General features: G+C 43.8%; 1 protein-coding gene across 4 annotated transcripts in view; it reads left to right on the forward strand.

Annotated features, from left to right (window-relative positions):
* hps4 (HPS4 biogenesis of lysosomal organelles complex 3 subunit 2) overlaps nucleotides 1-27,846 on the forward strand; it is a 59,840-nt gene that overhangs the window by 6,923 nt on the left and 25,071 nt on the right. For all 4 annotated transcript variants that reach the window (XM_068054711.1, XM_068054710.1, XM_068054709.1 and 1 more), the window contains 6 exons: nucleotides 15,259-15,349; nucleotides 16,717-16,860; nucleotides 16,998-17,105; nucleotides 18,308-18,424; nucleotides 25,352-25,446; nucleotides 26,092-26,164. In XM_068054711.1, coding sequence (XP_067910812.1) covers nucleotides 15,259-15,349; nucleotides 16,717-16,860; nucleotides 16,998-17,105; nucleotides 18,308-18,424; nucleotides 25,352-25,446; nucleotides 26,092-26,164 — 628 coding nt within the window. The remainder of the gene's footprint in view (nucleotides 1-15,258; nucleotides 15,350-16,716; nucleotides 16,861-16,997; nucleotides 17,106-18,307; nucleotides 18,425-25,351; nucleotides 25,447-26,091; nucleotides 26,165-27,846) is intronic.

Below are 27,846 nucleotides of genomic sequence, written 5' to 3' on the forward strand. Positions count from 1 at the left end.
TTATTGGACCTCTTGCACCATGTGGCTCTCAAGGATCAATTGTGCAACTTGTAGGCCACCAATGAAATATGCACATCTGAAATGGCCACACTCATCATGGGCAGCCACCTTATCGGACAAATAGTGCTGACCAGTTGCCAGTAGCAGAGGAGTCAATTACAAAGGCGCCACTTAGTGCACCAGCTCTTTCAGGCAGTGTCTGTGTCTGCATAAAAGGTATGTGCTGACAACCCCAGTTGATTTTTGTCTTTTAAAAAAAAAAACTCAGTTTATAAAGAAGATGCTGCACTACGAGTGCTCCAATGGGTTAGTTGATCAAGGAATGGACAGAATTGGAAACGAGTCAGCTGCTTGTTTGCTTCTGTTTTTTGAAAAAATATATTCATTCATGGGATGTGGACACCACTGGCAAGACCAGCATTTATTGCCCAGTCCTAATTAACCTTGAGAAGGTGGTGGTGAGCAGCCCTCTGCCCTCTTGAATAACTGTGGTCTGTGTGGTGAAAGTAGTCCCACAGAGCTTTTAGAAAGGGAGTTCCAGCATTTTGACTCAGTGACGACAAAGGAATGGAGATTTATTTCTAAGTTCCTTTTTTTTTTCTCTCAGTCAAAAAGATTTGAGTTCAGTTCAGCACTGTAACAGACAGGCAAGGCTCTGTCACTGAATCATCGAGGCACATGGAATACTGTTCAAATCTACTCCATGGACTCTTTCATGAGCAGGGAGGAAGCATCATAAACAGTGGGGACTGTTCTTGGTAATCCAGTGCTTTCCACCAGCCTATTGTGGTTTTACTGTCTAATGTTTATCGTGGCCTAATCGCGTTAATAACGCACCCTCTATAAGCGTTGGCTGTATTTCAACAAAATGCCTGATTTAAATTAGAGAGGAGAAATGGCAAGCTACCCCTCTCCCCCGCACCCCCCCGAGTCTCATGTTGTTCTTCTCTGTAAATTAGATGTTGGTTTGTTTTGGCTGTTGGCATTCTGCAGTTCTCTCATTTACATTGCAGCATGGAATATTGGTATTGTTCAGCCTTTTAAGTGTCCCCTGAGGCAAAACTCTTGACAGTGTTGACAAGCATAATGTTGAAAGTTGATCAAATACAAGCTTGTACATGCAGAATTGTTGAAAACTGATCTCGACTTTTAATTTTCTACCCATTACAGGGTAGAGTCATAGAAAATTACAGCACAGGAGGAGGCCATGTGGCACATTGTGTCCGTGCTGGCCGACAAGTAGCCATCCAGCCTAATTCCACTTTCCAGCTCTTGATCCATAGCCTTGTAGGTTACGACACTTCAAGTGCATATCCCAGTACTTTTTTTAAATTTTGTTGAGGATTTCTGTCTCTATCACCCTTTCAGGCAGTGAGTTCCATATCCTCACCACCCTCTGGGGGGGAAAAAATATCCCCTCGAATCCTCTCTAAACCTCTTACCCTAAAGCTATGCCCCCTGGTTATGGACCCCTCAATCAAGGGGAATAGGGCCTTCCTATCCACTCTATCTCGACCCCCTTATAATTTTATACACTTCAATTTGGTATCCCCTCAGCTTCCTCTGTTCCAAAGAAAACAGCCCTAGCCTATCCAATCTTTCCTCAGAACTAAAGTTCTCCAGTCCAGGCAACATCCTCCTAAATCTCTGTACTCTCTCTAGTGCAATCACATCTTTCCTATCATGTGGTGACCAGAACTGCAGGCAGTTCTCCAGCTCCGGCCAACCATTATTTTATACAGTTCCAGAATAACATCCCTGCTCTTTTACTGTCTGCCTCAACTATTGAGGCAAATGTCCCGTATGCCTTCTTGATCATCTTATCTACCTGTCGAGCCACCTTCAGAGATCTGTGGTCATGCACTCCAAGGTCCCTCTGTAGGAGTACAAAGTCTGTCAGGCAAGCCTAGTGCTTTGCCTATTCATAGTCCTAAGAAAATGAATGCTTTCAGTATCCAGTACTGTCAATGGTACTGTAAAGGTGAGGGCTTGCCTCCGTACCCAAAAACATCTCGAGAGCCAGATGTCTTGTTCAAACGAGTGATCTTTATTACGAGCATGCAAGAAGTCCTACTCTCATGCAAGATCGTAGGGATTCTACTAGTACAATGTTTGAGCAGTCAGGATTTATACAGTTACAGGAGGTTTATTTGACAAGTTGTTACTCTAATTGCATTATCTTCCCATCTTACTCTCTTCCCTGATCTCATATTTTCTTAATTTATATTATCATATTACTCCCCGTGCCTTCCCCCTCACCCCATCTACCTCTTGATTAGGTTATTCATCTATTTCTCTGCGTCTCACAGGCAAGGTTTGCTCAAGTTTTAGCATCTTTTGTTTTATGCCAAGTATCCATGATGCCCATACACCCTACAGTACTGTGCCTACATCAATAACATGTATTTATATATCACCTTTAACATTGTAAAATGTTCCAACATGCTTCACAGGAGCATTATCAAACAAAATTTGGCACTGAGGCCACATAAGGAGATATTACGACAGATACCAAAAGCTTGTTTAAAGAGGTAAGTTTTAAGGAGTGCTGCAAAGGAGGAGCGAGAAGCGGTGAAGTTTAGGGAGGGCCTAGGCAACTGTAGGCACAGCTGCCAATGGTGGAGCGATTAGAATCTGAGATGCTCAAAAGACCAGAATTGGAGGGATGCAGTGATCTTGAAAGGCTGTAGGGCTAGAGGAGCTTACCAAGGTATGGAGGGGAGAGGCCATGGCGGGATTAGAAAACAAGGATGAAAATTTTAATATTGAGACATCAAAGAAAAATGCCACCGTTTGAGATGGTATTCCTTTTTTTTTCAAAAAATATACTTTATTCATCAAATTTGTAAAAGTACATTTCATAACAGTTCAAATTTGACAATACATGAAATGTAATACAGATCAGTTTCTTTCAATACAGTATATGAGATGGCTCGCTATGTTTGCCACTGCAGGTTATATTTACAAGGTATGTTTAGATTTTGTTTCAAACTTTCTCTGGTGCGTACAGCCCGAGGGGTTTTACATGGTTTTCAGCCCCTCAGTATACCATAGCGGAATGGCCTTAGACAATGACTGTTCCTCTTTGAGTCTTTGCAGCAGCTGCCCCAAGTTTTAGAGTGTCCCTCAGCACGTAATTCTGGTCCTTACAATGTGACAGTCTGCAACACTAGCTTGTCGACAGCTCTTTGCACTGGAAGACCAGCAATTTTTGGGAAGACCAGAGTGTCTTTCAGCAAGTTGATAGTCCTCCAGCAGCAGTTGATGTTTATCTTGGTGTGTATTCCTGAGAACAGCCTGAGAGCATGAGTCCTGTGTTATGGAGCTGCTTGGGATGAACCTCGTCAAAAACCACTGCATCTCTTGCAAGACCTGCTTTGCAACGGTGCATTCCAGGAGGAGGTGGGACAATGGTCTCTTCCCCACTGCAGCTGCCTCGAAGGCAGCGTGCATTGGCTCTGAGACTCTGGGTATGCAGGAAGGATCTGAGTGGGAGAGCCCTTCTTGCCACCAGTCAAGCTGCGTCTTGGTGCTTGTTTGAAAGTTCTGCCTGTGAGGCATTCTGCCAAATGAGTTATTCACTGCTGCAATGATCATTAACACTGCCTTGTTTACATTACAACAGTGGTGTCAAAGCTAGGATTACTGCTGGAGGGAGCTCTTCAATGTGAATATAATATTACACTCTTCATACCCCTTGTTCCATGCCCTGAAAATGTAATTGTCACAATGTTTTGTATTGTTCCATGACTCCCTTTTTTTAGTAAAACAGTATAAAGATTGAGGTTTCCAGTCGATCCTAGCTCCTTGCAGGAAGGTCCCAAAATTTAACCTGTTGAATTTCACCTCCCCTCCTCCTCCTATTTTCAAAGTAGCCTCATGTACATTGTTGACATTTTGCAATTTGTTGATAAGTCTGGTGTTCTTGTGTGACCATTCTGAAATGCTGCCAGTACTTCCCTGGTACATGTTTTCAACACTGTAGAGGATACTTTAGAAGATTCTGCTGGAGAGAATGAAGTCTTAGTTTGCATAAAGTTTATTGGAGGACAATGATCTATTGCAGTAGTCTGAAGGCCTCTGTATAGACTCCAAACTGGAGTTTTGAAGTCTCAAACTATGAGAAGACAGGTTTTTCTTTTAAATTGTGGTGATTTTCCCCCCCCCCCCTCCCCTCTCTCAAAGGTAATAAATTATGGTTGAGTAAAGTTCTGTGAGCTTTCCCCAAGTCCTTGTTTTTCACGTGTGAAGCTAGACATGATTGTCAGAAGGATATTCTATTGAGAAGAGCATCACAGTTGACCCCAATTTATCACCTCCCAATGTGTACACATAAGCAGTTGCTCAGCAGGGCTGCTGAGTAGTGATCAAAACTAGGGGCTCCTAACTAATTTTTGTTGAATCATTGGGTCAGCAATGCTGAGGCCAATTATAGCATCCCTCCCACTACTATTGTTGAAAGCAGCTAAGAATGCTTTTTATAATGCACTTATTGCAGTGCCAGGGTTGCCAGTTTTTAACATGCAGGTCTTTACCCTGGAATTGTTGCTAAATGTTAAACATGTAAGAGTCAACAAGTATATGGAATTACATAAAACTTGCAGCACAGAATTGGGCCTACTGGTCTATGATGGGTTTTTTTTAGTCGTTCATAGGCTGTGAGCATCGCTGGCAACACTAGCATTTGTTGCCCATGCCTAATTGCTTTTGAGATGGGGATGATAAGCTGCCTTCTTGAATCGCTGCAGTCCATGTGGTATGGGTACACCCACAGTGCTGTTAGGAAGGGAATTGCAGGTTTTTGACTCGGTGACAGTAAAGGAATGACGATTATAGTTCCAAGTCAGGATGGTGTGTATTTTGGAGGGGAACTTGCAGGTGGTGGTGTTCCCATGCATCTACTGCCCTTGACCTTCTAGGTGACGGGGGTCACAGGTTTGGAAGGTGCTGTTGAAGGAGCCTTGGTGAGTTGCTGCAGTGCATCTTGTAGTTGGTACAAACTGCTGTCACTGTGGCAACATTTCAGAGTGATCACACAAGAATGTTTAAGATGATGGGTTTAGGTGCCAATCATTCAGGCTGCTTTGTCCTGGATGGTGGTGAGCTTCTTGAGTGTTGTTGGAGCTGCGGTCATCCAAGCAAATGGAGAGTATTCCATCACACTCTTGACTTGTGCCTTGTAGATGATGGACAGGCTTTGGGGAATCAGGAGGTGAGTTACTTGCTGCATAATTCTCAGCCTCTGACCTGCTGTTGTTAAGTTTCTGGTCAATGGTAACCCCAGGATGTTGATGGGTGATACAATGATGGTAATGCTGTTGGACTTCAAGGGGAGATGGTTAGATTCTTGTTGGAGATAGTCATTGCCTGGCAGTTGCGTATTACGAATGTTACTTGCCACTTAGCAGCCGAAGCATGAATGTTGTGCAGGTCTTGCTGCATGTGGACACAGACTGCTTCGCATTCTGTGGGCACGAATGGTACTGAGCATTGTGCAATCATCAGCGACACACGAATAAGAACATAAATAGGAGCAGGAGTAGATCATATGGCCCATCGAGCCTGCTCCGCCATTCAAAACAATCATGGTTGATCTTGGGATTCAACGTAACTTTCCCGCCTGCTCGCCTACCCCTTGATTTCCCAAGAGACCAAAAATCTGTCTAATCCCAGCCTTAAATGTATTCAACAATGGAGCATCCAGAACCCTCTGGAGTAGAGAATTCCAAAGATTCACAACCCTTTGAGTGAAGTAATTTCTCCTCATCTCAGTCCTAAGTGATTGGCCCCTTATCCTGAGACTGTGCCCCTGTGTTTTAGATTTCCCCAAACAGTGGAAATAATCTGTGTATACCCTATCCAGCCCCTTTAGAATCTTATACACCCCACTTCTGACCTTTTTTTAAAATTCATTTATGGGATGTGGGCGACGCTGGCCAGGCCAGCATTTATTGCCCTTGAGAAGGTGGTGATGAGCTGCCTTCTTGAACTGCTGCAGTCCATTTGGGGTAGGTATACCCACAGTGCTGTTAGGAAGGGAGTTCCAGGATTTTGACCCAGCGACGGTGAAGGAACGGCGATATAGTTCCAAGTCAGGATGGTGTGTGACTTGGAGGGGAACTTGCAGGTGGTGGTGTTCCCGTGTATTTGCTGCCCTAGTCCTTTTAGTTGGTAGAGGTCGCGGGTTTGGAAGGTGCTGTCTAAGGAGCCTTGGTGCATTGCTGCACTGCATTTTGTAGATGGTACACACTGCTGCCACCGTGCATCGGTGATGGAGGGAGTGAATGGCAACCCATCTACAAACAATCAAGTGGGTTGCTTTGTCCTGAATGGTGTCGAGCTTCTTGAGTGTTGTTGGAGCTGCACCCATCCAGGCAAGTGGAGAGTATTCCATCACACTCCTGACTTGTGCCTTGGAAGGAAGGTCATTGATGAAGCAGCAGATGATGGTTGGGCCTAGGACACTACCTTGAAGAACTCCTGCAGCATAATCTTGGGGCTGAGATAATTGGCCTCCAACAACCATCTTCCTTTGTGCTTTGTGTGACTCCAACCAGTGGAAAAATTTCCCCCTGATTTCCATTGACTTCAATATTTCTGGGGCTTCTTGATGCCACACTTGGTCAACTGCTGCTTTGATGTCAAATGTAGTCTCTCTCATCTCGCGTCTTGAATTCAGCTCTTTTGTCCATGTTTAGATCAAGGCTGTAATGAGGTCTGGAATCACGTGCCCCTGTTGGAATCCAATCTGAGCATTGGTGAGTAGGTTATTGCTAAGTAAGTGCCTCATGGTCAAGAACACCTTCCATCACTTTGCTGATGATTGAGAGTAGACTGATGGTGCGGTGATTTGCCGGATTGGATTTGTCTTGCCTTTTGTGGACAGGACGTACCTGGGCAATTGTAGCTGTACTGGAACAGCTTGGCTAGGGTGCGGCTAGTTCTGGAGCACAAGTCTTCTGTACTACAGCCAGGATGTTGTCAAGGCCCATAGCCTTTGCTGTATTCTGTGCGCCCAGCCGTTCCTTGATATCACAAGGAGTGAATCGAATTGGCTGAAGACTGGCATCTGTTATGCTGGGAACCTCAGGCGGAAGCCAAGATGGATCATCCACTTGGTATTTCTGGCTGAAGATGGTTACAAATGTTTCAGCCACTGACTTGCTGGGCTGTGCTATGATTGAAAATGTTTGTGGATACAAAGTTAGGTGGAAATGCTGTGAGGAGGACACGGAGGCTGCAAAGAGTTATAGACAGGTTATGTGAGTGGACAACAGATGGCAGATGGAGTATAATGTGGGGAAGTGTGAGGTTATTCACTTTGGACATTAGAATGGAAAAGCAGAATATTTTTTAAAGGTGTGAAACTTGATGTTCAGAGAGACTTGGATGTGTTCGTATAAGGAACACAAAGTTGGCTTGCAGGTACAGCAAGCAATTAGGAAGGCAAAAGGCATGTTGGCCTTTATTACTAGGGGATTGGAGTACAAGAATAAAGAAGCCTTGCTACAGTTGTACAGGGCTTTGGTGAGACCACACCTGGACTACTATGTGCTGTTTTGGTCTTCATATTTGAGGAAGGATATACTTGCATTGAAGGCAGTATAGCGAAGGTTCATTAGGTTGGTTCCTATGATGAGAGGCTGAGTAAATTGGGCCTATACTCTCGAGTTTAGAAGAATGAGAGGTGATCTCATTGAAACATGCAAGAAAAGAGGCTTGACAGTGTAGACACTGTGAAGTTGTTTCTGCTGGTTGGGGAATTTAAAACATGACAGCACAATTTCAGGGTAAGGGGCTGATCATTTAAGACTGAGATGAGGAGAAATTTCTTCATTCAAATAATTGAGAGTCTTTGGAATTCTATACCCCAGAGGGTAGTGGAATCTCCATCGCTGAATATATTTAAGGCTGGGATGGACAGATTTTTGGTCTCTTGGGGAATCAAGAGATATGGGGAGCAGGCAGGAAAGGAGAGTTGAAGCCCAAGATCAACCATGATCATATTGATTGGCGGGGCAGGCTCGACAGGCCTTGTGGTCTATTCCTGCTCCTATTTCTTATGTTCGTAGTTCTAGCATCCAATAGGCGTAAATGTTAAAAGCAGATTAATTTGGCACAAACTAGGGATCAAGTCTGGAATATTTTTGGTTGCACAAGGCTGTCCACTTACCAACTCAACAGTTTGGGTCTTGTAAAGGGGACACTTCCAGCGTTGCTGTTCTCCAACCAGCAGCAGGATTAAATATTTATGATGAACACCGCTTTATTCGTAAGTAGTCTTCAAGCTCATCTGGGTGCAAGTGTGTGCTGTGGGATTGCTGCTTAGCTCCTGCTGTCCACTAGGGAGAGCCACAGCACATACAAAAACTTCCAGTGACTCACTTGTTACAATCTCACGTGTTTCTAAGAGATTAAATGCCCCTTAATTTTTGTTTTTTAATAAAATCAGATTACACAAGAAGAAATAACCTAGACATTTCATCACAAGGACTGTATTTTGCTAATTTTATAGTGCTTGGAATACTATGGGATCTTCTCAACAGTGTTGAAATAAAAGACCCTGTTGTTTTCTTAAATCTTCACATTAATTGTTATCACAAGATTAAAATGCGCAAGGAAGGTCATTTATCTCTGAAGTCATCTTTCCAGAAATATCGTGCAGTCATTCCCATTGTGCTGCCAAGTCATTTTTTTTTAAACCACTGCAATGTTTAGACCTCCAACGACAGCAACTTGCATTTATGCAGTTCCTTTAACATAGAAATAGTATCCCAGGGTGCTTCATAGGAGTGTTATCAGATAGACAACTAGTCCACTGCCTTATTTGGAGTCCTTTTGTTATGTCAACCACTTTGTGTGAAGAAATATTTCCTGATATGACTTCTGAATTTGTTTATTGGTAGCTTCAATCAATGCCCACTTGTTCTACTCTAAATTTTTTTTAAAGTGTTTGCAAAAGAACAAAGTACTTGCATACACTCATTGACAATGTTAACCATAAAAGATTTCTTTTTCTTTTGTGAACCGATCAGCACTTCTTGCAGGAGATGAAAGAGCAGATGGGAGGAAATTAAAGAGTTATAGAGAGATACAGCACCGAAACAGGCCCTTCGGCCCACCGAGTCCGCATGGACCATCAACCACCCATTTATTCTAATCCTACATGAATCCCATTTTCCCTCTCACATCCCCACCTTCCCTCAATTCTCCTACCACCTACCTACGCTAGGGGCAAATTTTTTTTTTTTTACAATGGCCAATCGACCCGCAAGTCTTTGGCATCTACCATGATGATGAGATGAGCAATACCATACTTGTTTGGTACATTGTGAAATCATGGGATTTGTCGCAAGGTGATACACTATGACCAATCACTAGCCTTAAGCTGTAATGGCCCTAAAAAAGACTTGCTTTTTAAAGCTGTTTTGCTGTGGTGTCTAGGCTCCTACATTAAGAATAGTATGTTGAATTTATACATGAGGCTGCTTACGTCCAATGAGCTGTAGTCATTGAGTCTGCAGAGGTAAGCAGAAGAACGTTTTGGGGGTGAGGGGAAAGGGCAGATTTTCCTGCACAGATAAGGGCTGTCATATCTATGCTGGAGTGTAGCTTCTCCTTTGGAAGACTGCTTTTTCCTTTGCTATAATAAGTCCTTTTTTAAGGACTTTAGATTGGAGTGGGTAGAACAAGGCCCCTAGTATAATTAGTATTCTTTAATTAAGGGAGTAACTAACCTAAGGGTAAGTCATGGCAGGAGAGCTCAGCCCCGTGATATGCTCCTCCTGCGCTATGTGGGAAATCAGGGACGCTTCCAGTGTCCCTGACGACCATGTGTGCAGGAAGTGTATCCAGCTACAGCTACTGGCTACCCGCATTACGGAGCTGGAGCTGCGGGTGGATTCACTGTGGAGCATCTGCGATGCTGCGGAAGTCGTAGATAGCACGTTTAGTGAGCTGGTCACACCGCAGGTAATGGCTGCACAGGCAGAAAAGAGATGGGTGACCACCTGACGGAATAGTAGGCACAGGCAGGTAGTGCAGGAGTCCCCTGTGCCCATCCCCCGCTCAAACAGATATACCGCTTTGGATACTGTTTTGGGGGGGTATGAGCCCCCAGGGGAAAGCAGCAACAGCTAAGTTTATGACACCATGGAGGCCTCTGCTGCACAGCAGGGAAGGAAAAGGGTTGGAAGAGCTATAGTGATGGGGGATTCTATCGTAAGGGGTGCAGATAGGCGTTTCTGTGGCCACAAACTAGACTCCAGGATGATAAGTTGCCTCCCTGGTGCTAGGGTCAAGGATGTCTCGAAGCGGCTGCAGGACATTCTGAAAGGGGAGGGTGAGTAGCCCGAGGTCGTGGTCCATACTGGTACTAACGACATAGGCAGGAAAAGAGATGAGGTCCTGCAAAGTGAATATAGGGAGTTAGGCAGAAGGTTAAAAAGCAGGACCTCTAGGGTTGTAATTTCAGGATTACTCCCTGTGCCACGTGCTAGTGAGGGTAGGAATAGGAGGATTAGGCAAATGAATGCTTGGCTGAAGAGCTGGTGTAGGCGGGAGGGCTTCAGCTACTTGGATCATTGGGATCTCTTCTGGTGCAGAGGTGACCTGTACAAGAAGGACGGGTTGCATCTAAACTGGAGGGGGACCAATATCCTTGCGGGGAGATTTGCTGGCACTACGCGGGAGGGTTTAAACTAGTCTTGCAGGGGGGTGGGTCCCAAAGTAGTAGTCTCTCAGATGAGATAGTTGAGGCAAATGTAGAGGTTAAAGCAAGCAAGTCGAGTAGGCAGGCTGGGCAGGACAGGGAGTGTGGAAGGTCTGGTAGGCTAAACTGCATTTACTTTTAATGCAAGAAGCCTTACAGGTAAGGCAGATGAACTCAGCATGGATCAGTACATGGGATTGTGATGATATAGCTATTACGGAGGCGTGGTTGAGGGATGGGCAGGACTGGCAGCTCAATGTTCCTAGGTACCGATCTTTCCGGCGTGACAGAGGTGGAGGTAAGAGAGGAGGGGGAGTTGCACTATTGATTAGGGAGGACATCACAGCATTACTTAGAGAGGATATCCCGGGGGGAATGTCCAGCGAGGCCATATGGGTAGAACTTAGAAATAAGAAAGGGGTGATCACTTTGGGATTATACTATAGGCTCCCCAATAGTCAGAGGGACGTGGAGGAGCATATATGTAGGGAAATTACAGATGGGTGTAGGAATTATAGGGTTGTAATAGGTGATTTTAACTTCCCTAATATTGACTGGGACTGCCTTAGTGCTAAGGGATCAGATGGGGAAGAATTTAAGTGTGTCCAGGATAGTTTTCTGAAGCAGTATGTGAATGGCCCTACTAGAGAAGGGGCTACGCTTGACCTCTTAGGAAATGAGGATGGGCAGTTGGTTGATGTCTCCGTGGAGGAGCACTTTGGGACCAGTGACCGTAACTCTATTAGTTTCAAGATAGTTATGGAAAAGGATAGGACTGGTCCTCAGGTTGAAGTCCTAAATTGGGGGAAGGCTAATTTCGATGGCATCAGACAGGAACTCACAAAAGTTGAATGAGAGAGACTGTTTACAGGTAAAGGGACGTCTGGCAAGTGGGAGGCTTTTAAAAGTGAGATAGGAAGAGTTCAGGGCCGGCATGTTCCTGTTAGATGGAAGGGCAAGGCTGGCAAGTTTAGGGAACCTTGGTTGACTAGGCTTATTGAGGGTCTGGTCAGGACAAAGAAGGAGGCATATGTCTGGTATAGGCAGCTGGGATCGAGTGAGTCCCTTGAGGAGTGTAGGGGATGTAGGACTACACTTAAGGAAATTAGGAGGGCAAAAAAGGGCCATGAGATTTCCCTGGCAGATAAAATAAAGGAGAATCCTAAAAGATTCTATAAGTATATTAAGAGTAAAAGGGTAGCGAGGGAGAGAGTAGGTCCCTTAAGGATCAGTGTGGCAATCTATGTGTGGAGCCACGGGAAATGGGCGAGGTCTTAAATGAATATTTCTTGTCTGTATTTACCATGGAGAAGGTCATGGAAGCTAGTGAGTTCAAGGGAGGAAACACTGATATCCTGGAGCATATCAACATTTACAAAGGAGGTTTTGAAGCGCATTAAGGTAGATAAATCCCCAGGGTTTGACCAGGTGTATCCTAGGATGCTATGGGAAGCAAGGGAGGAGATTGTTGAGGCCCTGGCACAGATTTTTGTATCATAGTTAGCCACAGGTGAGGTACTGGAAGATAGCTAATGTTGTGCCTTTATTTAAGAAGGGCAACAGGGATAAACCAGGGAACAACAGGCTGGTGAGCCTTACATCAGTGGTGGGAAAGCTATTGGAAGGGATTTTGAGAGACAGGATTTATATGCATCTGGAAAGGCATGGTCTGATTAGGGATAGTCAGCATGGCTTTGTGCATGGGAAATCATGTCTCATGAATTTGAATGAGTTTTTTGAGGAGGCCACCAAGAGGATTGACGAGGGTAGGGCGATGGATGTTGTCTACATGGACTTTAGCAAGGTCTTTGACAAGGTCCCGCATGGTAGGCTGGTCCAGAAGGTTCAAATACATGAGATCCAGGGTGAGCTAGCAAATAGGATACAAAATTGACTTGGTGATAGGAGGCAGAGGGTGATAGTGGAGGGTTGTTTTTCAGATTGGAGGCCGGTGACCAGTGGTGTGCCGCAGGGATCGGTGCTGGGCCCTCTGTTGTTTGTTATATATATTAATGACTTGGATGTGAATGTAAGGGGCATGATTAGTAAGTTTGATAATGACACCAAAATTGGTGGTATAGTGGACAGTGAAGAAGGTTGTCTAAGGTTACAACAGGATATAGATCAACTGGGAAAGTGGGCAAGGGAGTGGCAAATGGAATTTAACGCAGACAAGTGTGAAGTGATGCATTTTGGGAAGTTAAACCAGGGCAGGACATATACAGTGAATGGCAGGGCCCTGGGGAGTGTTGTTGAGCTGAGAGACCTTTGGGTGCAAGTACATAGTTCCCTGAAAGTGGCAACACAGGTAGACAGGGTGGTGAAGAAGGCGTATGGCATGCTTGCCTTCATTGGCCGAGGCATTGAGTACAAAAATTGGGACGCCATGTTACAGTTGTACATAACGTTGGTTAGGCTGCATTTGGAGTACTGTGTGCAGTTCTGGTCGCCGCGCTACAGGAAAGATGTGATTAAGCTAGAGAGGGTGCAGAAAAGATTCACAAGGTTGTTGCCTGGGTGGAGGGCTTGAGTTATGAAGAGAGATTGGATAGGCTGGGTCTGTTTTCCCTGGAGCGAAGGAGGCTGAGAGGGGACATGATAGAGCTATATAAAATTATGAGAGGCATAGATAGGGTAGATAGCCAGAGTCTGTTTCCCATGGTAGGGTGACTAAAACTAGAGGACATAGATTTAAGGTGAGGGGGAGGAGGTTTAAAGGGGATCAAAAGGGTAAATTTTTCTCACAAAGAATAGTGGGTATCTGGAATGAGCTGCCTGAGGAGGTGGTGGAGGCAGGAACAGTAGCAACATTTAAGAGGCATCTGGACAGGTACTTGAATGAGCAAGGTATAGAGGGATGTGGAATTAATGCAGGCAGGTGGGTTTAGCATAGATAGGCATTATGGTCGGCATGGACGTGGTGGGCTGAAGGGCCTGTTTCTGTGCTATACGACTCTATGATTCTAATATATTCACGTGCCAGCATGACCCACTAGTCTGTCAGGAGTAGGCAACCTATCTGATTTCCACCCCCCCCCCCCCCCCCCCTCTCCCCACGATTCTCCCCAGGGGAGTTATCCCTGGTGTCCTGGCCAATATTTATCCCTCAACCAGCATCACTAAAACAGATTATCTGGTCAATGACACATGACTGTCAGAGTTTGCTGTGCGCAAATTCACTGCTGCGTTTTCTGCATTACAACAGTGACTAACGCTTCAAAAGTACTTCATTGACTGTAAAGCTTTTTGGGTTGTGGCATGATATAAGTGCAAGTTGCGCTCTCTCTCGCGAGCGCTCTCATAAACTGGTCACCAGGATGCCAACATTCATCCTATTTGGTATGTGAAACAAGTAGGCTATGAACACCAGAAAAGCCTTTCCCCAGTATGACAATAACCTGCTCTTTGGAAATGGCACAACTATTAAACTGTCAAACACTTTTCATGGCTTATTTTGTTTGCTTAGTTTTTTTATTATGTTAAAGGCACAAGTTGTTGCTTAAAAGGTAGATGGTCTGTTCAAGTGTCAATTAAATTTAATCTAAATAAATTCTTTCAGATCATCAAATTAAATAAAATCTCCAGATCGATTGATGAAGTATTAATGGAATAAATAAGGAAAAAAGAAGGCAAATGAAATAAAGGAAAATGGAATTTAACTTCCTGGGCTTCTCTTGGAATCATACCCAGCAAGAAGTGATTACTTTCAGGAAAGGAGAAGGGGGGGTGGGAATCAGGTTTTAAAAAAAAACAATATAGAATAGTCGTACAAAATACCTTCTCAATACTGTAACTCATGACAGCATTTTCTCTCTATTAGAGAGCAGAACTTCTGTTTGCTCTATATTTCTCATTCTTCCTCCTCTAATAGTGTAGAAAAAAACATAAACTCCTGCAACTAACAGCAAAGCCTGAAATCAATTATAAGAGCAAAAGCACAGTGGAAGAAGAAAATTTAATTATAAGCGCATCTTGCAGCCATGACCTGGCTTCGGATACAGTCCAGACTGACAGCATGCAGGTCTCCTTTGCTTGTTGGCTGCAGGTGTCCTACATGAAGTGTGTTGGTCAGTCTCAATTTAGTTCTGAGTGGGTGTGAACCCATACTTCAACAGCATCGCAGTTTATTGCAATAAACTGGCAGTCTCACTCTGACAGGTTGCAAGATGGATGTTTCTCTGAGGTGGAGGCTGAGGCACATTTTCAGACAGAATAGAGGTGGTTCTAACCTGTATCTAGCTATGCTATATCGCACCTGGGAGTACTTGATGTTGACACTGTGCTTCAAATTGGAAGTGTTTCATTCCCTAGCACAAACATCTCTCCCCTCAAGTGCCAAATTAGCACAACATCTGAATCAAGGGAAGAAGTGAAATCCCATGTGCACTTTCCAAATTTGTGGGAGGACTTTCTGTATTGAATGCTTTCAGATGCCATTATAGTAATATATTTGTAATTAACATTTTTAGAGGTGCTATTTAACATATCAGCATTTATGTATTTGTGTATCTGACCTTTCTCCTTTTTATCCCTATCCTTTTTTCCAGGTGCAACTATTTCTTTCTTTATGATACTTCAAAGGTTAAAGAGGAGGGTGATCCAACAAGAGCTGGGATCTATTATTTTTTCCCTTCACAGGTGAGACCAGAATTAGAGGTGGGTTTTTTTGTTTGGAGGGGTGGGCGGGGGGTCAGGGAAGAACCATGTTTCATGATTCATGTGCCAATTTGGTTGCATTAACTTAATTTGTACATGATGTTATATGTTTGATGCCAGCAGGTTAGTGTATCTGTTTTAACAAAGTGTCCCAAACACTTTCTGATTTTACACTGGATGACCAATGTGACTGTCGATGGACTGTCCAGTTCTGATGAAAGGTCACAGACAGAAACATTAACTCTGTTTCTCTCTCCACAGATGCTGCCAGACCTGCTGAGTATTTCCAGCACTTTGTTTTTATGTCCATAGATGTTACTCTTTCCAGAGAGGGTTAATGAATAGCAGTTAGGAGTGATACACTTGCTGTAAAGATTTCTTTTTTAAGGCTCTCCCCAACTTCCCTGATGGTGCTGGCTCATGCTGAACTAAAGGTCCATATCTGATGGCACACCTAAGTTATGTACCTATGGGACTTGACAGTGAGTGTTGGCAGGGCAGCAGGCACATGAGGGATGAATCTTTGCAGCTGAAACCAATCTTGTCTTCATCCAGTGTTCATGTGGGAATACTACATGGACAGGAACACAAGCTGATTTATTTTCTCTGTCCTTATCCCATACAGTCCATCATGACGCCACAACTGCCACACTAACAGGTCAACTAATCCAGCATAACGTGAGAATTGAGGATTGATGTTGACCTATGTGTGTTTGTGTTTATATAAAATTCAACTCACCGGATAAACTCAGGAGAGCTGAAGGCTCTCTTTTTTTTAAAAAAAAAAAATTTTTTGCCTTTTAATTTTCTTCCCTCTTCTCCACAAGGTGCTGTTGCATGCTAGAAATATGGTTCCATGGCTCTCCAGTACTTTGTCCAAGTGACCATTTTTCATGGATGAACTTAGATTGTGAGTGTTGATAAACTTGTCAACTGGTAGGAGGCTATTACAGCTGAGTCTGTTGTCACCCAACGCCTGCACATGGATGCTTTTTAAGCCTGATTCACTGTAGAACAAGGTTCAGAATGATGGTTGATTTCTACACCCTGCAGCTCAGGGGTACTGGGGCCGGTTCTAACACTCCAACTGCCACCCCAGCTGAAATTAGCTAAGACAATACAGATTGAGAATTGACCTGCTGGTCTGGTCAGGTTCACACTGCCTTTGTCAACTTAGCTATTGGGGCTACCCTGTTTTTGAATCTAAATTTAAAAAGGCAGTCAGGTAATATACAACTTTTCATTCTGGAATAAAAGAAAAGCCATTTTAGAAGTTTTCTTTACACTTGGCTGAATTTTATTATTTTTTTGACTGATTCTCAAAGATATTATCAACTTCTCTTGAGCAGACCACCTTTGACCAGCAGGAGTTGCTGTGCGGGCAGATCGCAGGTGTGGTTTGCTGCATTACTGAGATTTCTGGATCACCACCCAGTTTAATCCGCTTGCGAAAGCTGAAGTTTGCTATCCGGGTGGATGGGGAATACCTTTGGGTATGTATAAATGAAGTATCTTAACATCAAAAAGATGAGTGCCTGGTAATTCAGACAGTATAGGTTTCCACCCCTACTTACTATAATTATTTCTTTTAAAAAGTGAATATATATATATTTTCTCTGGTCTGTTGTAGGCTCTTGGATGTGCCATAGAAGTCCCTGATGTGAGCTGTAAGCGATTTCTGGATCAACTTATAGGCATCTTTACATTTTACAATGGATCCAATAAGCGTATATACCAGGTAGTGCTTTGTATTTGTATTGTGTTATGAATGTGTGTAGCTGATGCTGTATTTGGGATTGCAACAAAACCCCTTTCACTCTGTTTACATTACTGTACTGCTGCCACAGCATCACTCCTATGTTATTCCCTGCCAAAGGCTAGCTACCAATGTTTTCTCCAATTTTTTTTTTTGGAATGCGCTGGTGATTTTTTTTTTTAAGTGCACAGTCGCGCACCCACGGTAATTTAATGGGGCCGACTTGTGTCTCTCGGATTGTTTGCACAGCTAAGAGGAAACATTGCTAGCTACCTACTGTTTTTTTGCTGCCTTGAGTGGGCTGAATCTTACTACTTGTACCAGAAATGCAATTTTCATATAACCGGTTGACCTCAAGTGTAATCACCTTTTAGTTTGACTGGTCCATATGTTTGTTTTTTATATTCATGATGCCCTTAGAGGGGCACTTGTTGGTGACTGCAGCAACTTGGTGTCACCCTTTTTGATCTGATCAAAATAGGCCCAAGCGTCAAGGTCTCAGCCATTAAGGAAAGTTGTGATTGTAACTTGGAGGCAGCTGTTTTTGAATTGCCATCTGTATATACAATAAACTACAATCTGTCCAAATTCTGTGCTGGCCAGAATCCAGTATATGATCTGACAAAGGCCAACAGAATCAAGATATCAATCAGAACTCTCAGGGGATTTATAATCAGTTTAGAATGGAAGTAAACTGTAAGCAGGAACTCTGTAATCAAATTGTCTTAGACAGTCAGATGAGGCAAGTTTGTAACATAGCAAAATCCCTTGACAAAACATTACCTCTTGTGTTCCTGACTTTAAAAAATGTTTCTGCATATCAAAGAAAAAGACATCAGTGCTGTGGAACCTAACAACTTAAGTACATAAAGTCAACTGCTCAGCAGTTCCATGAGCAATATGAAGCTCTCTACAAGATCAGAAATGCATCATTTGCTGCATCAGTATGCATTTTTCCATTTTCTGTATCAGCCACCCAAATGGTCCTTGCATGAGATTGCCATCTTGTGCCAAATTTTGGGCTGTTTTTGTCCTGTGGACGATGACGAGTAAGAATTGCATCCTGTTGATCTGGGCCAGATTCAGTTGGAGTAGCACTTGCCTTCCAGAACCCACCTGAATGCAGCTTGTGGTTTTCCTAATCATTTGTATTCCCGTTCACATATTCTGGTTTCCTTTTCCAGGTACGGGAACAAGAAGAGCTAGCCCATCAGTGGGATCTGTACATTGAGCACATTCAGCAAAGCAGCTGTGATCTGCATCAGACTTTCAACTCCTTGTGTAAACTGGACAGGACTGAAGTATGTATAATCTAGTGAGGCTCTCTGTGTTTTTACACTTTATGTTGTGAGATTCTTTGTTACAGTACCTTCAAAATAGGCCCAGCATCATCCAGATCGCAGAGCAAGAGGATAACTAAGGAAAGAGTAGGGGCTATCAGAGATATACAAGGGTTCTTCATGAGTTTTTTGTCTGTCTTCACCAAATGAGGGGGATGATGCAGACATTGTAGTAAAAGAGGAGTGTGAAATATTAGACACGATTAGCATAATGAGAGAGGAAGTACTAGAGTGTCTGACACCCTTGAAAGTGGACAAATCGCCAGGGCTGGATGGATTGTATCCCAGGTTGTTAAAAGAAGCCAGGGAGGAAATAGCAGATGCGCTGAGGATCCTTTTCAAATCCTCAAAGGATATGGGCGAGGTGCCAGAGGTTTGGAGGTCTGCGAGCGTTGTACTATTGTTTAAAAAGGGTGCGAGGGATAGGCCAAATAATTATAGGCAGGTCAGTCTGACCTCAGTAGTGGGTAAATTATTAAACAATTCTGAGGAACAGGAGAAACTGCCACATAGAAAGGCGCAGATTGATCAGGGATAGTCAGCATGGATTTGTTAAGGGAAGGTCATGCCTTACTAACTTAATTGAATTCTTTGAGGAAGTACCACTTGGAGGAAGCACTGAGGGTGGCAAGGGTGCAAAATGTACTCTGGGTGGGGGATTTCAATGTCCAACACAAGAGTGGCTTGGTAGCAGCACTTCTGACCAAGCTGGCCGAGTCCTAAAGGACATAGCTGCTAGACTGGGTATGCGGCAGGTGGTGAGGGAACCAAGAGGGGAAAAACATAATTGACCTCGTCCTCACCAATCTGCCTGCCGCAGATGCATCTGTCCATGACAGTATTGGTAGGAGTGGCCACCGCACAGTCCTTGTGGAGACGAAGTCCTGCCTTCACATTGAGGATACCCTCCATCGTTTTGTGTGGCATTACCACTGTACTAAATGGCAAAACTGAGCATCCATGAGGCGCTGTGGGTCATCAGCAGCAGAATTGTACTCTACCACAATCTGTAACCTCATGGCCTGGCATATCCCTCACTCTACCATTACCATCAAGCTAGGTGACCAACCCTGGTTCAATGAAGAGTGCAGGAGGGCATGCCAGGAGCAGCACCAGGCATACCTCAAAATGAGGTGTCAACCTGGTGAAGCAACAATACAGGACTACTTGCGTGCCAAACTGCATAAGCAGCATGCAATAGACAGAGCTAAGACATCCCATAACCAACGGATCAGATCGAAGCTCTACAGTCCTGCCACATCCAGCCGTGAATGGTGGTGGACAATTAAACAACTAACTGGAGGAGGTGGCTCCACAAATATCTCCGTCTTCAATGATGGGGGAGCCCAGCACATCAGTGAAAGATAAGGCTGAATCATTTGCAACAATCTTCAGCCAGAAGTGCCGAGTTGATGATCCATCTCTGCCTCCTCCGGGAGTCCCCAGCATCACAGATGCCAGACTTCAGTCAATTCACTTCACTCTGTGATATCAAGAAATGACTGAAGGCACTGGATACTGCAAAGGATATGGGCCCTGGCAATATTCCAGCAATAGTACTGAAGACCTGTGCTCCAGAAGTTGCTGCGCCCCTAGCCAAACTGTTCCCGTACAGCTACAACACTCGCATTTACCCGGCAATGTGGAAAATTGCCCAGGTATGTCCAGTCCGCACAAGCAGGAGAAGTCCAACCCGGCCAATTGCTGCCCCATCAATCTACCCTCAGTCATCAGTAAAGTGATGGAAGGTGTCATCGACAGTGCCATCAAGCGGCACTTGCATAGTAATAACCTGCTCAGTTTGGGATCCACCAGGGCTACACAGCTCCTGACCTCATTACAACCTTGGTTCAAACATGGACAAAACAGCTGAACTCAAGAGATGAGGTGAGAGTGACTGCCCTTGACATCAAGGCAGAATTTGACTGAGTATGGCATCAAGGAGCGCTAGCAAAACTGGAGTCAGTGGGAATGGGGGAAAACTCTACGCTGGTTGGAGTCATACCTAGCGCAAAGGAAGATGGTTGTGGTTGTTGGAGGTCAATCATCTCAGCTCCAGGACTTCAATGCAAAAGTTCCTCAGGGTATTATCCTAGGCTCAGCCATCTTCAGCTGCTTCATCAATGACCTTCCTTCAATCATAAGGTCAGAAGTGGGGATGTTCGCTGATGATTGCACAGTATTCAGCACCATTCGCGACTCACCAGATACTGAAGCAGTCCGTGTAGAAATGCAGCAAGACCTGGACAATATCCAGGCTTGGGCTGATAAGTGGCAAGTAACATTCATGCCACACAGGTGCCAGGCAATGACCATCTCCAACAAGAGAGAATCTAACCATCTCCCCTTGACATTCAATGGCATTACCATCGCTGAATCCCCCACTATCAACATCCTAGGGGTTACCATTGACCAGAAACTGAACTAGAGTAGCCAGATAAATACCATGGCTACAAGAGCAGGTCTGAGGCTAGGAATCCTGCAGCGATTAACTCACCATCTGATTACCCAAAGCCTGTCCATCATCTACAAGGCATAAGTCAGGAATGTGATGGAATACTCTCCACTTGTCTGGACGGGTGCAGTTCCAATAGCACTCAAGAAGCTCGACAACATCCAGGACAAAGCAGCCCTCTTGATTGGCACCCCATCCACAAACATTCACTCCCTCCACCATTAACACACAGTGGCAGCAGTATGTACCATCTACAAAATGCACTGCAGCAACGCACCAAGGCTCCTTAGGCAGCACCTTCCAAACCCGTGACCTCTACCAACTAGAAGGACAAAGGCAGCAAATGCATGGGAACACCATCACCTGCAAGTTCCCCTCCAAGTCACACACCATCCTGACTTGGAACTATATTGCCGTTCCTTCACAGTTGCTGGGTCAAAATCCTGGAACTCCCTTCCTAACAGAACTGTGGGTATATCTACCTCACATGGATTGCAGCGGTTCAAGAAGGCAGCTCACCACCACCTTCTCAAGGGCAATTAGGGATGGGCAATAAATGCTGGCTTAGCCAGTGACGCCCACATCCCATGAATTAAAAGAAAAAGCAACAAGGAGGATTGATGAGGGTCGTGCAGTTGATGTGGTTGACATGGATTTTAGTAAGGCATTTGACAAGGTCCCGCATGGCAGACTGGTCAGTAAAATGAAAGCAAATGGGATACAGTGGAATGTGGCAGGTTGGATCCAAAATTGGCTCAGTGACAGGAAACCAAAGGGTAGTAGTTGATGGAAGTTTTTACAATAGAAGGCTGTTTCCAGTGGCATTCCACAGGGCTCAGTGTTGGGTCCTTTGCTGTTTGTGGTATATGTTAATGATTTGGACTTAAATGTGGGAGGCATGATTGGGAGGTTTGCTGATGATGCAAACATTGGCCGTACAGTTGATAGTGAAGAGGATAGCTGTCGACTCCAGAAAGATATCAATGGTTTGGTTGAGTGGGCGGAAAAGTGGCAAATGGAATTCAATCCAAAGACGTGAGATAATGCACTTGGGGAGGGCAAATAAAGTGAGGAATACACAATAAACAGGAAGATATTGAGAGGGGTAGAAAAATTGAGAGACCTTGGAGTGCATGTCCGCAGGTCCCTAAAGGTGGCAGGACAGGTAGGTAGAGTGGTGAAGAAGGCATATGGAATGCTTTCCTTTATAGTCTGAGGTATGGCATACGAAAGCAGGGATGTAATGCTGGAACTGTATGAAACGCTGGTTAGGCCACAGCTGGAGTATTGCGTACAGTTCTGGTCACCACATTACAGGAAGGACATAACAATTATGGAGAGAGTACTCAGGAGATTTGCAAGAATGTTGTCAGGACTTGAAAGTTGCAGCTATGAAGAAAGATTGGATAGGCTAGGGTTGTTTTCCTTAGAACAGAGGAGGCTGAGGGGTGACTTAATTGAGATGTACAAAATTATGAGGGGCCTAGATAGAGTAGGCAGGAAGGACCTGCTTCCCCTAGCAGAGAAGATATTTACCAGGAGGCACAGATTTAAGGTGATTGGTAGAAGGATTAGGGGGGGACATGAGGAAGAGCTTTTTCACCCAGAGGGTGGTGGGTGTCTGGAATTCACTGCCAGGAATGGTGGTGGAGGCCGAAACCTTCAATTCTTTTAAAAGGCACCAGGACATGCACCTGAAGTGCTGTAACCTGCAAGACTACGGACCAGGTGCTGGAAGGTGGAATTAGATTGAGTGAGTGGCTAGTTTTTTCAGCTGGCATGGACACGATGAGCTGAATGGTCTCATTCTGTGCTGTAATTTTTCTATGGTTCTTCCCAATAATTAAAACAGCAATAAATAGCAAACCAATAATTAGTTTATTCACCAGAATAAATGGTCTTAGAATGGGAGTTAATTTTTATGGGATAGAATCGTAGAATGATGCAGCCTATGTGGGCTCTTTGAAAGAGCTATCCAATTAATTCCACTCCCCTACTGTTTCCCCATAGCCCTGCAAATTTTTCCCCTTGGGTATTTATCCAATTCCCTTTTGAATATTACTATTGAATCTGCTTCCACCATCCTTTCAAGCAGTGCATTCCAGATCATAACTTTATATGGAATTTTCTTTTTTGAACCTGGTAAACACTACTGGGAAAATAAGACTTGCTTTATCAGATGTAAATCTGATATAGCACTTTATCAGAGGAACAGGGGGAGGTCATTCACAGCTCCTCAAGCCTGTTCTGCCAATCAGTGAGATCATGGTTGATCTGCGACCTACCTCCATATACCCGGCTTTGCCCCATATCCCTTAATACCTTTAGTTAACAAAAATCTATCAATCTCAGATTTGAAATGAATAACTGATCTAGCATCAATTTGCTGAAGAGAGTTCCAAACTTTTTTTTTTAAGAGATACAGCACTGAAACAGGCCCTTCGGCCCACTGAGTCTGTGCCGACCATCAACCACCCATTTATACTAATCCTACACCAATCCCACACTCCTACCACATCCCCACCTGTCCCTTCATTCCCCTACCACCCACCCACACTAGGGGCAATTTATAATGGCCAATTTACCTATCAACCTGCAAGTCTTTGGCTGTGGGAGGAAACCGGAGCACCTGGCGAAAACCCACGCAGACACGGGGAGAACTTGCAAACTCCACACAGGCAGTACCCAGAATTGAACCCGAGTCGCTGAAGCTGTGAGGCTGCGGTGCTAACCACTGTGCCACTGTGCCACTTTTACCACCTTTTGCATGTAGAAGTGTTTCCTAATTTCATTCCTGAAAGGTCTGGGTCTAATTTTTCAACTATGTGCCTTAGTCCTAGACTCCCCAACCTGCAGAAATCATTTCTACCTACGTACCCTATCTGTACTCATTAATACTTTGAAAAATTTGATTAAATTCACTCCTTTACCTTCTTAATTCCAGGGAATACAACCCAAAGTTTTGTGTAATCTCCTCATAATTTAACCCTTGCAGTCCAGGTATCATTCTGGTAAATCTACACTGCACTCTCTCCAGGGCCAATATATCTTTCCTAAGGTGTGATGTCCAGAACTCCAGGAGCTCTCTAACCAGAGCTTTGTATCGCTGAAGTTTGACTTCTATCCCCTTGCAATCTAGTCTGCCAGACATAAAGGCCAGCATTCCATTAGCAGAAAAGATTCACGAGAATGGTTCCAGGGATGAGGAACTTCAGTTACGTGGATATTTTAAAGAAGCTGGGACTGTTCTTTTTGGCTAAGGGAAGATTTGATAGAGGTGTTCAAAATTACGAGGGGTCTGGACAGAGTAGATAGGGAGAAACTGTTCCCATTGGCTGAACGATCCAGATTTAAGGTGATTGGCAAAAGAAGCAACGGTGGCATGAAGACAAGCTTTTTAATGTAGTGAGTGGTTAGGATCTGGAAGACACTGCCTGAGACTGTGGTGGAGGCAGATTCAATCAAGGCTTTCAAAAGAGAATTGTATAATTACCTGAAGAGAGAAAAATTGCTGGGCTGCGGGGGAAAGGTGGGAGAAGTGGGACTAGGTGAGTTGCACTTGCAGAGAGCCGGCATTAACACGATGGGCCAAACAGCCGCCTCCTGTGTTGTAACCATTCTATAATTTTGATTATTTTCTGTATCTGTTCGTGGCATTTAAATGATCGATGTATTTGGGCCCCCAAGTCTCTTTGGACTTTGACTTTTCTAGCGTTTCACCATTTAGAAAATACCCTGTTCTCTTTTGTTTGGGGTCCAAAGTAGATGACCTCACATTCGCCCACAATGAAATCTATTTGCCACAGTTTTGTCCATTTTCCTTAAACGATCAATATCTCTTTGTAATGTTAGAATTCCATGTATACAGGTAACAATTTCAAACATGTTTCAAAGTGTTTCTTGTACATAAATTACTTTGAAGAGCACTGACTTATCTGAGGAAATTCAGCAGAATTTTTACATGCAATAAGACCTGACAAACAGTGAGATGAATGACAGTTTTAAATAGGTAGTCATGGTTGAAGGTTATGGGACCCAGAGCTGAGCTGCAAACCCCTTACTGGTCTGTGCCACATTACTCCACCAGTGCATCGAAAGACTCTTGCTAGGAGACACTGGATGACATAGTGCAGCTTTTTTATCTCTGAATAATGCTGTCTGTCATTTGTATGAAGCCTATATGATTGTACCTGAAACAATTCAAGCTTTATATTAGTACTACAGATATGACACAATGGGGATACAGTGTAAAATTGTGGTACTACTGATGTCCTTAGTGGTTTATAATGGGAAGCAATTTGGTTTACTGATTTGTACACTGCTAAACCTTTATAATTCTGCTTGGTTTAGCTATTTGCTGATCTGGAGTTGATTTGTTGTCACCTTGGGTGAATTTTCTGACCTAGTTCACTGCTTTGTCTGTCTTTTAACAGGTGGATCCTCTGTTGCTGCTGAAAGCTGCACTCATCTTACAGACTTGTCAGCGTTGCCCAGAGATCTTGGCTGGTTGCATTCTTTACACAAACCTGTGAGTCTGCCCTACACTTGCAATATTTTTATCTGTAACAAACCAGCATCTATTAATGAATAGCTTTTGTTTCATGCTGAGTATTTTTTTGAGGTACATCTTTTGAATTACAAATTTTTTTCTTTTAATATGCATAACTGGTTCACCTCCCACTCTCCAGTACACATTTTGTGGAAAATAACTTCAGCTCACCACCAGAGATTGGTAGGTAAATGCAGCACTCAATATGCCAAGTGCTTACCTGGACTGTGCTGAGTTAGCTGATCTGAATAGGGACAGAGGTGAGAATATCACAATCAGCTTCAGAACCTTGGGGTATGGGTGGGGAGAACAGCCTTGATATGTGTGTGCTTGCGCGCTTGCATGTGTCCCCACTGCCCAGTAGCCAGTTGACAATCCCTGGCGAGACACATACAATAAGAAAGGCCACTTTGGTAATGCAGCAGAAGGCTATTGCTGCTCATGAAACTCCACCATGAGCCACTGCTTTCAGATGGGAAGGGGAGAAGATTGGGAGGTTGGAATTCGACATGTTGAAATGGGACTAATTAATCTTTCTGGTACATCATGGATGCTTTAATTTAGCATTACATTTATGTACTTAACAGGACTAATAGTGCACTATGTGTAAACTTTGTTTTACAGAATTGTCAGCACTCAGCTTCCACCTGCAATAACAGCCAAAGTACTGGCTTATCAACCTGGAGTGAACAGTCAGGTGAGTCCCTGGATCATTGCTTACACGGGAGTACTTAGTGAATACTATAAATGAAAAATATTTTCTATGCAATGCTGCAATTTACTTGCTCAAAATTTGCAGATCTGTGCAGCAGTTTCTTACTTTGAAAGGTACAAAAGATTCTGCAATACTGAAAAGGTTAAATTATTCCAGCCCATAAGCTTGCATATGCATGGTTGATTTTTGTTTAGGGGTTACTTTTTCTGAGCACTTTCCTGCACGATCTTCAGCCAGTCAGTGCCAAACCAAATTTCAGTATAACAAGGGATCCATGGTGCTGGACTTCATCACCATATCTTGTAGTTTTTAAAAAATTATTTGTTGTATTCTCTGAATTACTAATATCTCATTGAAGTGCACTCTTGAGGCTGGTGCTGCACTGGGATTTTTAACAAGCTGGCCTGTGAAGTAAGACAAAGTGTCCTCGTCAAGGTCTGTCTTTAGTGAACAAAACAAAACCTGTAAGTCGTGGTCTCTGACACCTGTAGCTATCATTTCCATATTCTGATGAAAGGTCACAGACCTGAAACATTAACTCTGTTTCTCTCTCCACAGATGCTGCCTGACCTGCTGAGTATTTCCAGCACTTTCTGTTTTTATTTCAGATTTCCAGCATCTGCAGTATTTTGCTTTGATTTCCATATTGTTCCTCATGCACCACAGGGTATTTTCACTCCGTACCACAAATACAGCGACCTTTGAAATGCTATTGTGGATTTGATGTAATCCTTTGAAGTATGACAAAAACACACTTCTTAAGAAAATTCTTTTCCTTTCCAGTAACTCTTGATACCAGCACTGGCTATCTCACCCTTGTGTGAATTTTGAAAACAAGAGTTGATACTGTGCTAGTATTTGCCATATAACTGAAGTAGAATGCATATGTATACATCTTTACTTATTCTTGGGGTTCAATTTAAAATCGAAACCATCATTTCTTAACCTAAGCTGCCTGCATGAAGCTTTGTTTCCTTTTTTTATGTCAAACATGTCTTTCCACCTTATTTCTTAACCCTCAATAACAATTGTCCATAGATCACTGAAGACAACAGCACAGGTAGATAAGGTGGTTACGAAGGCATATGGGATACTTGCCTTTATTAGCCGAGGCATAGAATATAAGAGCAGGGAGGCTATGATGGAGCAGGTAGGGGCAGGAGGTTAAGAGGGGATTTGAGGAAAAATATTTTCACCCAGAGGGTGGTTGGAATCTGGAATACACTGCCTGAAGGGTTCAATTCTGGGTACTGCCTGTGTGGAGTTTGCAAGTTCTCCCTGTGTCTGCGTGGGTTTCTTCCGGGTGCTCCGGTTTCCTCCCACAAGCCAAAGACTTGCAGGTTGATAGGTAAATTGGCCATTATAAATTGCCCCTAGTATAGGTAGGTGGTAGGGGAATATAGGGACAGGTGAGGATGGGGTAGGAATATGGGATTAGTGTAGGATTAGTATAAATGGGTGGTTAATGGTCGGCACAGACTCGGTGGGCCGAAGGGCCTCTTTCAGTGCTGTATCTCTAAATCTAAGGGGTGGTAGAGGCAAGAACCCTCCCAACATTTAAGAAGTATTTAGATGAGCACTTGAAACACCATAGCATACAAGACTACAGGCCAAGTGCTGGAAAGTGGGATTAGAATAGATTGGTGCTTGATGGCTAGCACGGA

Source organism: Heterodontus francisci, chromosome 23 (genome assembly GCF_036365525.1).
Source record: "Heterodontus francisci isolate sHetFra1 chromosome 23, sHetFra1.hap1, whole genome shotgun sequence".
NCBI lineage: Eukaryota > Metazoa > Chordata > Chondrichthyes > Heterodontiformes > Heterodontidae > Heterodontus > Heterodontus francisci.